General features: G+C 58.6%; 1 protein-coding gene across 1 annotated transcript; it reads right to left on the reverse strand.

Annotated features, from left to right (window-relative positions):
* Nucleotides 1-434: 434 nt before the first annotated feature.
* Nucleotides 435-4,073, reverse strand: LOC148163080 (uncharacterized protein CXorf49 homolog). Its single transcript, XM_088028993.1, has 5 exons — nt 2,781-4,073; nt 2,058-2,211; nt 1,430-1,509; nt 1,079-1,124; nt 435-475 (listed from the first exon to the last, which is right to left on the reverse strand). Exons 1-5 carry the CDS (start codon nt 4,071-4,073, stop codon nt 435-437), a joined length of 1,614 nt encoding a protein of 537 aa, XP_087885119.1.
* Between the last annotated feature and the right edge of the window lie 6,757 nt (nt 4,074-10,830).

Consider the following 10,830-nt stretch of genomic DNA (forward strand, 5'->3'; position numbering starts at 1 on the left):
GGCAAGGCCTACCACATGACCCCGGAGGTCCTCTTCTGGAAAAGGCTGTGACAGGGAGCAGCTCCCTGCCCCGACCCTCCCCTCTCCCACCCCTCCCCACCCCCGGACCAGCCCCCCCGCCCCCACACACGCCCCACAGAGAGGGCAGACCACAGACCTGAGAGGTACTTTAATTTGAAACTGCTGTGAACCGGGGCGGGGAGGGGGGGCAAAAGAACAGGGAGAGGAAGCCTTGGCTGAGGGCGGGCAGGAGGGAACCGGCTTGGCCACAGCTCCCTGGCTGCGAAGGCACCAGCTGCCCCTCTGCTACAGAGATGCTGGGCTCCACCTGCCCGACAGCGCAGGGTCCAGGAAGAGCCCGAGCCGGAGCCAGCCTCCGGCCCTGCCGACATCCATGGCCGTGCGAAGCGGAGCGGTGTGTGTAACAACTCACTTCAGAGGCTCTGGCCCTTGTCAGCCAGGGACCGCATGGCCGCTGAAACAGAGACAGGCGTCAGCAGGCCCTCCAGCCCCGGGGAGAGGGAAACCCGTGCCCCTTCCCCGACGGGAACCACCTAGCCCTGCGACCCGAGAACCCCTCCAGCCCCGGGCCTGAATCCCTCACCCACCACCTCAATTCCATACGGACACGTCCTCTAAGGGAACAAGATGCGGCCAGTGGTTCTCTAGCTTTGGGGCACATCGGACTCGTTCACCTACGGAGCCGACACACGCACGCACGCACGCGCACGAACACGCACACGAACACACGCCTTGCGAGCCATACCAAGGAGCAGTTAAAGGGAAAATGAAGGAGGCATCTGCAAACGTCCTAGAAGAGGGAGACCTCTGGGACCTGTTCGCGCCGGCAGAGCGTGCACGCAGTCGAGGCAGGGCTTCCCCGTTTGTGCACACACCCAGCTGCACACGCACAGCAGGCTCCGGGGCCAGGCCTGCCAGGTCCTCCTCCCCACAGGAATGGTGGTCCCTGGGAGGCCGCCTGCACCTGCAGCCCATCCTGGGTTCGGCACCAAGGACCCCCCCCAGCCCCCCAGCCTGCCTCTGCCCCAACCCGGCCCCGGCCCGAGCTTCCTCATACCAAGCTGCTCTTTAAGGTCGTCTATTTCTCTCTGTAGCACGAGACACTAGGCCCGCAGACAGCAGAGAGAGAGAGAGAGAGAGAGAGAGAGAGAGAGAGAGAGAGAGAGAGAGGGAGAGAGAAACCATTAGTATCCTCTGGCTTCCTCTCTCCTCGACCTCCCCCTCTCCCACGGGCACTACGGCCCCAAGCCCAGTGGCTAGACCCGCACAGGCTCCTCAGTGGAAAGGGGGCGCCTTCCCTCTGTGGGGAGCGGATGGGAGTGGGGGAACACCTATGTCAGTCTAGCCTGGACCCGGATCCCACCCTCCGGTTTGGGCCCGCATTCCTAGGAGCCCCGGGGAGCGTTACCCGCAGACAGCCCTGCGCGCCAGCCGGTGGTTCCTGCTGCCTTCCTGGCCTTGCGGGCTGGCCCGGCGGCTCCTGGTCACCTGCGAGGGAAAGGACATCCGACCCAGCTTCCCAGGCCCCCAGGGAGCTGCAAAGGGCCTCGGCGGGGTGGAACGTGAGGCAGCACCACCCTCTGCTGGCGACAAGTGGCCCCTGCTCTGGCCGCAGCGGCAACCTTCTCTCGGGGCCCGTCCCCCCTGCCCCCCAGGGGCAGCCCACCCTTGAAGGTGGCCCCCCGGGGACTGGGGCTCTGGCTTGGACTCTCCCAGAGCGGCAGCACAGCCAGCGCCTGGGGCGAGCCACGTGGCCAAACAGGACGGAACAGAATGTAAGGCTCTGCTCTGCGGAAAGTCTGTGTCCGGGGCTGCAGTTTGGGGCACTGCCACGCAGCACCCCTGCTGCACAAACCCCACGCGGGGGAGGATGTGGCTTAAGGCCGGGTCCGTCGAGACCCCATTTCCTGCGGGAGAAGCTGCCCTGGGAGGGAGGCGGGGAACAAAGCTGAGCCCCCAGCAGAGCCGGAGCCAGAGGTGTCCCTCCTCATCTCCTCCCCCCGCCCCCGCACTCCTGTGACAGCCACAAGACTCACCGGAGAGGGCAGGCCCTCTGTGCAGGACGTCTCCCTGGCTCAGGGCCCAGGGCTCCGAGCTTCCTGGAACTTGGGGTGCTCTGGCGTGGAGATCACCGCTGCTGCATTCCCTGCGATGCATGCACGAAGATGGGCCTGGCCTCTGTGTTGGAAGCTAAAAGAAAAATTTCTCACCGACCCGGACTTGGGATGTGGGACGTGGTGTGTGTGCGTGTGCGGGCGCGCGCGTCTGAGTGTGGGTAGGCGTACACACGTGTGCACGTGCGTTTAGCAGCTGGGGTGAGGCAGGGAATAGGGAGGGGAACTCAGAGGCTGGTCTGGCTGGTGCTTCCTCCCTCAGTCAGCCCCGGGCCAGGAGGCAGAACTGAGCCAGGGAGAAGAGCGGGGCACTGACAAAGCCCAGGCGTCTAAAGACTGAGAGTTCGTGGACCAAGCTTGGAAATCAGCTACCAGCCCTCCCTTCATCCCGGCCCCTCCCTGGGGGAAGGAGGCAGGAAACGGGCCAAGGGTCCGGAACGGTGGCGGGCACACACGCACTGCTACCCTAGGTTAACGTCTGCCCCTGCGAAAACGACCCACGACGCGATCTGGCATGCCCGTGCTCCCAGTGACCCAGGGGCAGCCACGGCAACCCCTGAAGTAGGGACAGAGGGAGCATGGGTAAAGAAGTGGGCAGAGGGGGAGGGGAAGGGCACCCAGAGAGGAGGAGCATGGCCTACTCACTTGGCCCTTTGGGAGGACCGCGTCTCTGTTGGAGTCACTGCCTTCTCCTGCAGTGGCCGCCACCTCTGCCTCCCGTGTCCTCCTGGCCACAGATTTCTTGCCGGCGGCGCCCGCGTGCTTGGACTGTTTGGGTCCCGAAGGGACCAAGGAATACCTCTCGGACCTCCCAAGCAGCGGGACACCGGAGATTGGGGGGAAGGTGGCTGGTTCCAGGGGAGCAGCCGAGACTCTCTGCCCCCAGGAAGGGAAGCTTTTGCCCGGGGCCACTTTTGAGGGCCCCCCTAGGCATTTCTTCTCCCGGGCCGCCTTACTCCTCGAGGTGGCCTGGGGCAGGCCACCTGCAGCGGCAGCAACAGCAGCAGCTCCCTGGTAGCTGGGCCTGCTCTCCCCCTTCCCCCAGACCACACTTGGCATTTTCTTAGAGGAGGAGACGTCCAGCTCTCCAACGGCCTGCCTCTCCACAACCGAAGTGAATCCTCGGGGAGCGGAGGTCAGGAAAGGGCCCCGCACGTGAAGGAACTTCTCCCTGACGTGGAAATTCGCGTGTCTGGCTGTGTCCCCGGGATCCTCGGGGCTGCTGGGCTTGGCTGGGCCGCCTTCTTTGGAGTAAATGCTCACCCTCATCAGCTGTATCTCGCTGAACTCATCTGAGGACTCGGGGTCGGAGGGCAGCCCGCCGGGGCCTTCGGTGGCCGGGGGCCGCTGGCGATACACCCGGACGGTCGACCTGCCCTTGGCTCCTCTTTTCGGGTTCCCCCAGGCCCGGCCCCCCTCGGGCCCACCGACGTGCAGTGGGGCGGCGGAAGGCGGCCGCGACCCCACGCGGCCCAGGGCGAGCGCGCCTCGCCCACTGGGCCCTGCCTCGAGGCCGGCCCAACCGCCCGACGCCTCCACGGCGCCGCTCTCCGGGGACGGGTTTCTCCGCAGGCCCCGGGCATCGCGGTCTGTCAGCTGCTGCTCCGTGTTCGCCGCGGACTCGTCAGCGAGGTGGGACGCGTAGTCCAGGGCGTCCGCCTTGTCGTCGGCCGGGGCGCCGGGGCGGCCTTCGCGGCCCCACGGCACGGGCCCTCCCGCTTCCATCACTTCCCGCTCGGACTCGAAGCCCTCGGCGTCTGGGAACCCGCCCTCGCCCTCGCCCTCGCCCTCGCCGCTGCGCGGCGGCCCCAGATCCAGACCTCGTCCCGGGGCCCGCGGGGCCCGGCGGCCGGCGGGGCGGACGCTGGCCTGTCCCCCGCCCTCCGGGCCCAGACCCAGACCCACTCCCCAGGCAGACACCTCATCCGGAGCGCTCATGCCGGCCACGCCGCGCAGCCCGGGTTCGAGGGAGCCGATCGCCCTTGTCCCGGCGCGACAGGCGAGAGGGGAGAGGCGCGAGGCGATTGACGCGCGACGTGCGACGGGAGCTGCGAGGCCTCCTGGCGACGCAGGCGGTCACCGCCGGCGCCGCACGAGATCGCCTCAAACAACGCGCGGCTTTGTGCGCGCTTCCGACGCCTGCGCCGTAGCCTCCTCATTGGTCCGCGCCCTCCTTGGCCCGCCCCTGTTGGCCCGCCCCTCAAGGCCCTAACCAATAGGGTCGAGGTCCCTTGGTTCGCCTTGGAGCCGGTCGGGGGCTGGGTGTCCGCGAGTCCGGGCGTTGGTCCGGCTGTTCTGGTCCTGCCGCCCCTGGGCCAGAACCTGCTTTCCACCTGGAGTCACGGCTCTGAGCCTCTGTCTTCCCCATCCGCCGAGCCCGGTGAGCCGGCACCTGTCTCTGGGGTCGTGGGGACGACAGGTCGGGACGGAGGGGAGGCACCTAGCGCACAGAGGATTCGCCGGCTTTTGTTTCACCGCGGCACTTAGGATGGGAAAGCGGGCACGGGAAGCCCGCGGTCAGCCATCGGGGGACGGGTGGCATATGTTCCCCGCGAAGGGTCCGAGAGCAAACGTTGTCATATTTACGTGCCTTTGGGTCTCTGTCGCAACCCCTCGACCGCGTTGGGCGATCGGATTGGTCCGTGGCTCTGTGCCCAGGGAACTTTATTGGCAGGCGGGTTTGGTGCACGGGCTGGGCGTTGCCCCCCTCCTCCCGGCCCCTCGTCCTCTCCGAGGCAATTCAAAAAGGAGGGAATCCCAGTGGCCAGTGCACACACCAAAAGTCGCTCACCATCGCTAATCGCGGAGGTGCGAACTAAAACCTCGAATCGGTGTTCACACACCAGACTTTCGACGATCAAAGACCTGAACCATTCCAAGGGCGGGAGCAGTTGTGAGCAAACGGGTGCTTTTGCCCACTGCTGGGGCTGGGGGTGGGGGGGAGGCGGCGCGGAACAGCCCTTTGGGAGGGTATTTGGCAGAATCCAATGCAAAGCAACTTACACAATAGGTGCTACGTGCCCGGCCCTCATGTAAGCGTTGTAGTTGACTAGTCACGCATCCACAATGGGTCGAGGTACCCACTATTCCCGCCCTCTTACAGGGGAGGAAACGGGCACTGAGAGGTTCAGCCACTCGCCCAAGGTCATTAGGATTGCTGGGATCCCTGGCAGGATCAAAAGCACGCAGTTTGGCTCCCGAGTCCTCGCTTTGAGCAGAAACCCTTAAAGCAGAGAAGACGCACATTTCCCTCCACCACCCAGCAAATCTGCTGCCGGCTACTTCTCCTGGAGACTCGCTCGTTCAGGTAGTGGATGAGGAAGGACACGTGCACTACTCCTACGTTGGTGATGAGAAAAACTGGGAACACTCTAAATCCCCATCAGTGAGGAAATGAATGAAAGCGACGGGAAGTGTGTGCATCCTGAAGACTTGAAAGGCGGCAGTCAAAAGGAACGCGAGAGGCCACGTTCACAGATTTCAAAGCATCCTCGCGACTGAATAGAGCAATTTGGAGGTCAGTGGAGCTGGACACACATTTGTAAATAATGAAATGAAATGAAGAGAAAACAAGAACCACTCCTATACGGAGAATACGTAGAGGTGTATGTACCAGTATGTCGAGAGGTCTGGAGCAAGGCACAGCTAAGTAGGCCTAACGGTGGTGGGGGCGGTGGGGGTGGGGCGCCAGTTGTCTCTCAGATTTTCCTGAAACTACCCGTCCCCAGCTTCTCTGAGCTGAGCAGTCCTGATATCTGGGCAGTGGTCCCTCCCTCCCTTGGCTTCTGGGAGGTCCTGGCGTGTTAGAATTTCCCTTGCTTGCCACCCAGCCCCTACTCGAAGGGCCCTCCGTTCCTTCCGTACTTTTCCATCCTCTCTTTCCCATTCATGCTCCTCTGCCTGCCCCTCGCCTCTCCTTCCTGCATCCTACTCTGGCTGATCCCCAAGAGAGGCCTGGGGTGCCCGAACACTCCTTGCCTGCGTGAGCTCCAAGGCCCAGTGTCACTGGGTCTGCGCCTGAGAAGCCTGTCATGCTGGAGAAGGTTACAGAGCAGGGGAGACTGGGCACACTCTAAGTCTGCGATAAGCCTCCTCCTCAAGCGTGCCCCCCCACTATCCCTGCCTGTGTGTGAAAAACGCCCTCTCCCACTTCTCCCATTGACTCGTAAGGTCATGGTGTGCCATTTCAGACCTGCTAAAATGGATCACGGAGGATAGAGCAGAATCTCCTCTACCCACCACCCTCCTAGGAAACATTGCCGATGGATCCAGCGGAGGCCTCCTTGTCCCTCTCCCCCACAGACAGAATCCTAGAGCCTTTTCACACCTTCCCCGCTCTCGTCATCCCTGGGGCTCTCCCACCTCCTCTTTGGTTGCATCCTATAGGTCGCCACCGATGTCCATAATCTCTGCTAACTCTCCCCCTTCAGCCTCGCCAGGATCCCATATTGGTTTCGACTCACCTGTTCGGTCTGTGGTGGGGACCAGTGTCAGAGGATCCACTTGGCCTCCCCCACCATGATAGCTTCTTACCCCACAGACCAATGGCCCAATGTAGAGGTTTTTGCCCCAACTGCCACGTGTATCAGTTGTCAACCCCTGGACTGGAGAAGTGACCCCTGCCTTGGTCCATGACTGGATCTCTATCCCCAATTCCTTTTATTTACCAGGGTCTCCTAAGCCCCAGTCTAACCAGGCCCCGCAGTGACACTTTGGGGCTCCAGAATCAATGTCACCTCAGACCTTGTGTCCAATAGTCCTAGACACGTCTGGGTATGCCTCTTTCCCCAGGGCACCGTCACCTGAGAAAGGGCAGTCCTTTTCTGGAGAGAAGGACAGTGGCATCATAAACAGTATATATACTCACTGCCTGGTTTCCAGACCCTTCCTCCTCAGGACTCCCCCACCTCCTCAGCCAGTGGGACCGGTCTCAAAATTGGCTCCGGACCGGGAACTGAGCAATAAATCGTGACTCTTTCTGGGACGACCACCCTCTTTTCTCTTGCCTTTTTCTGGCGGTCATTGCCCCGAGGGAGCCAGGCTGTCGGAAGCATCCTCTCAGCTCCGTGCCTGTCAAGCAGTCTCTCTCTCTCTCTCTCTCTCTTTTAAATTTTTTAAAGATTTTTGGGGGGAATTTATTCATTTGGCAGAGATACAGAGAGAGAGTGCATGAGCTGGGGAGAGGGGGAGAGGGAGAGGGAGAAGCAGGCTCCCCGCTGAGCCAGGAGCCCGATGTGGGGCTCGATCCCAGGACCCCGGGATCATGACCCGAGCCGAAGGCAGATGCTCAACCATCTGAGCCACCCAGGTGCCCCAAGTCAAGCACTCTTGACTGCCCCTCTGACCTTGCCGGGTGTTACTGGAGACCTGGTCTCCTGGAGTCTCCTGATCAAGAGCCACCCCTGCCCTCTGCTAGGTCAGAATTCCATCGTCCCCATGGATGGGACTGGGCCCAGGCCGGGACCACTTTCCTTCCGTCATCTGCATCGGCCTGCAGACGGGAGCAGCCGCTGAGCTTCTTGGCGATGCTGGGGCCCCCTCTCACCAGAACACCCCCGATGGCTTTGGTGAATGGTGTGTCCTCTCGGCCCTTCCATGGAGCATAACCATCTGGCCATGTGCCTGGCCTCACGGGTTCTATCCGTTCCAGCATGCCTGCCTCACTCAACCCCCTTGTTCCTTCCTCTGCCACCTGCTGGTCCAAGGCAGGGACTCTCGCTTCCCTCCCTGTGGGCCATCACTTCCTTAAAGCTTTGAAGGGCCACTCTGGTGGTGAATCTGCTCGTCTCCTGGAGTCCCTGCCAGCACGGGAAATCCCGGGGGGACCAGAACGTGCCCCTCCCCCCCCACTCAGTAAAACCTGCTTATCCAGTCTTCCCTTTGCTGTCCTCTTGATCCAGCACCCTCAAGATCCAATCCCAGGGATATTTCCCCTGCTCCTGCCAGTACAGACCGGCTATTTCTTGCCACTCCCTCGGCGTATAATTTCTTCTCTCCCCTATCAGGCTTGGCATATCCCCAGCGAGGTTATGGGGAGAAGATCAGGGTTTCCACTGGGAGGGGCACCTGTGGCTTTGGCGGCGAGGGTTCTCTGTACCATCTACCGGCACAGGGCACATGCTGGGTCTTGCTAGGGAGCGAAGGGCCACCCTGGAAGCTCTGCGGCCTCAGGGGGTGGGGCCCCGGATCGAAGGAATCAAAGGGCATATGAGAACACATCTATCTGACACAAAACGTGGTAGTCCCGGAGAAACAGAGGCGCAAAAAGACACGAGAAATGTATAAAACTCATGGCAAAACATCATCTGTAAATTTACCCCTAGTTTGAAAGCATTAACCGCGAGGTACAGAGAGGCTCAACCTGGTGTGAGACCCGGGGGATTCAACGGGATGCTTTGGGCAGGGGAGGTACTTCCGATAGCGCCATAAACCCGCTGAGGGAGAAAGGCCTGAGGATGGTCTACTGAGAGTTCAGCAGCCAGCGTGCGCTGTCCTGGCCATGATCACAACAGACGAAGTAGACCTTTAAGGCAGAAAGTGTTCCCAGAGACGGAACTGGACGTTTTACCATGACAAGAGGCTCCACCGATATGGGAGACATCACAATTGTAAACTTAGAAGCACATAAGTGCAGAGCCTCAAAATACACACAACAGAACTTGACAAAATTGATGGCAGAACTAGAGCATTCAGCGGTGATATCTGGAGGCTTTAGTACTCCGTCTCAATAACTGACAGAAGGACTAGACAGAAAATTCGCAAGGGTGGAGAAGACCTCAACAGCCGTGTCCATGAACTCGAACTAACTGACACCTACAGAGCACTCCATTCAACAGCAGGTGGGTACACATCCTTTTCTTCTGTTTAAAAAACAATTTTATTTAAATTCAGTTTAGTTAACATATCCCGTGTTATTCGTTTCAAGGGTAGAATTTAGTGATTCGTCGGTTGCACATAACACTGAGTGCTCATTTCATCACGTGCCCTCCTTAATGCCCGTCACCCAGTTATCCCATCCCCCCACCCGCCTCCCTTCCAGAAACCCTCAGAACTCTGTTCCCTAGAGTTAAGAGTCTCTTACGGTTTGCCTCCCTCTCTGTTTTTACCTTATTTTATTTTTTCTTCCCTTCCCCTAGGCTCATCTGTTTCTTTCTTCCATCCCACCTTCTTTTCAAGTCCACATCATCATTTTCTAGGAGAGAACATCCTGAGGGCCATGAATCTAATCTCAACAACTTTGAAGGGATCTAAATTACGCAAGGATTTAGCGCTGTGGTGGTAGAGGTGTGTGAGAGACTCAATACCGCCCAAGGAACGCTTCAAGGAATATAATGATCTTAGGAAACAGCCAGCTTTTGGGTCAAGCGAGACGATTTGGGGAACATCTAGAGACGTTGAGGATATTGGGGTCCTTTCTGATCACTCACCCTCTTCGCTCTCACCTGGTGACTTTGCTTCCCATTTCCCTGAGAATGGAGGGCAACCACTAGAAAACTTCCCTCCTTCCTCCTACATGTGTCCCTCCAGTGGCCCTCCATCTGGGATCATTGCTACCAACGTACAATCATGTCCTTCCTCCTAACTTAAAAAAAAAACAAAACCCTCTTCTGATCCCACTTTCCATTTGAGCTACCCCACATTTCTCGGCTCAGCCTTACAGAAAAACTCCTTTTAAAGAGTTGTGTCGGCCTGCGGCCCGCGGGGGGGGGGGGGGGGGGCGGGGAGCGCCTGGGTGGCGCAGTCCGTTGAGCATCCGACTCTTGATTTTGGCTCCGTTCTTGGTCTCAGGGTGGTGAGATCGAGCCCTGTGCTGGGCTAGGCTCTCAGCCCGGAGTCTGCTTGAGATTCTCTCTCCCTCTCCCTCTGCCCCTCCCCATCATGCTCCCCTGCCCTCTCTCTCAGATCAATAAAGAAATCCTAAAAGCCTGAAAACGTTTGTACTCACTGTATCAACATCCTCTCCTCCCATTCACTCTTCCTCTCTTGTTCAAATTTAACAAAACGTTACTGAATGCTTGCCACGTGCTGCACACTGTTCTAAGACCTGGAGCTACATCGGTGACCATGACTAATGGAACTTCCATTTCTGTCATAGTCCTATCAGCCGTCTTTTCCAAATCTTCAAATATCTTCATTCCTTTGTTCTTGGAGCATGCCTTCCCAGACCATGCTCCAGTCTTTATTGGTTGCTAAGGGTGCTGCATCAACCTAGAACATTCCTCTGCTAGGCCCCCCGGTGCGGTCTGGGGCCTCTTGGAACCCACTTGTTTTGTTGTTGTTCTTTACTACAATGCTTTTGATGGGACACATCCTCCAGGTACTTCCTGAGAAAAGGCACATGGTAGGTGACTTTTTTTGAGACTTCACATGGGCAAAGTTTGTCTCTATCTCATACTTAATTGATACCTGGGTGTATAAATTTTAGGCTGAAATTTTTCCCCAAGGATTTTGAAGGCACTGATCCACTGTTTTTTTTTTTTTTTTTAACTTCCAATGTCACTTTTGAGAAGCCTGCCATGATTTTGAAGGCTATTATCTGTCCCATTGTTTTTATGTCACCCATTAAATTTTTTTAAATAATAACTTTGAAATTATTATGGTAAAATTAACCCTTTTTTCTTTGTTGGTTTTCAGTACCCTGATTTTTTTTGCTTTAAAATTTTTATTGTTATGTTAATCACCATACATTACATCA

This window comes from Eumetopias jubatus, unplaced genomic scaffold, assembly GCF_037043125.1.
Source record: "Eumetopias jubatus isolate StellerSeaLion01/CBP00866 unplaced genomic scaffold, mEumJub1_p1.0 scaffold_11, whole genome shotgun sequence".
NCBI lineage: Eukaryota > Metazoa > Chordata > Mammalia > Carnivora > Otariidae > Eumetopias > Eumetopias jubatus.

What these genes read in the sequence shown, in the direction of transcription:
- LOC148163080 (XM_088028993.1), bottom strand. Translation starts at nt 4,073, where the DNA reads ATGAGCGCTCCGGATGAGGTGTCTGCCTGGGGAGTGGGTCTGGGTCTG. An exon ending in CAGAGGGCCTGCCCTCTCCG is followed by an intron (nt 1,510 to 2,057) that starts GTGAGTCTTGTG and finishes TTTCCCTCGCAG; the next exon opens with GTGACCAGGAGCCGCCGGGC. An exon ending in CGACCTTAAAGAGCAGCTTG is followed by an intron (nt 476 to 1,078) that starts GTATGAGGAAGC and finishes TCTCTGTTTCAG; the next exon opens with CGGCCATGCGGTCCCTGGCT.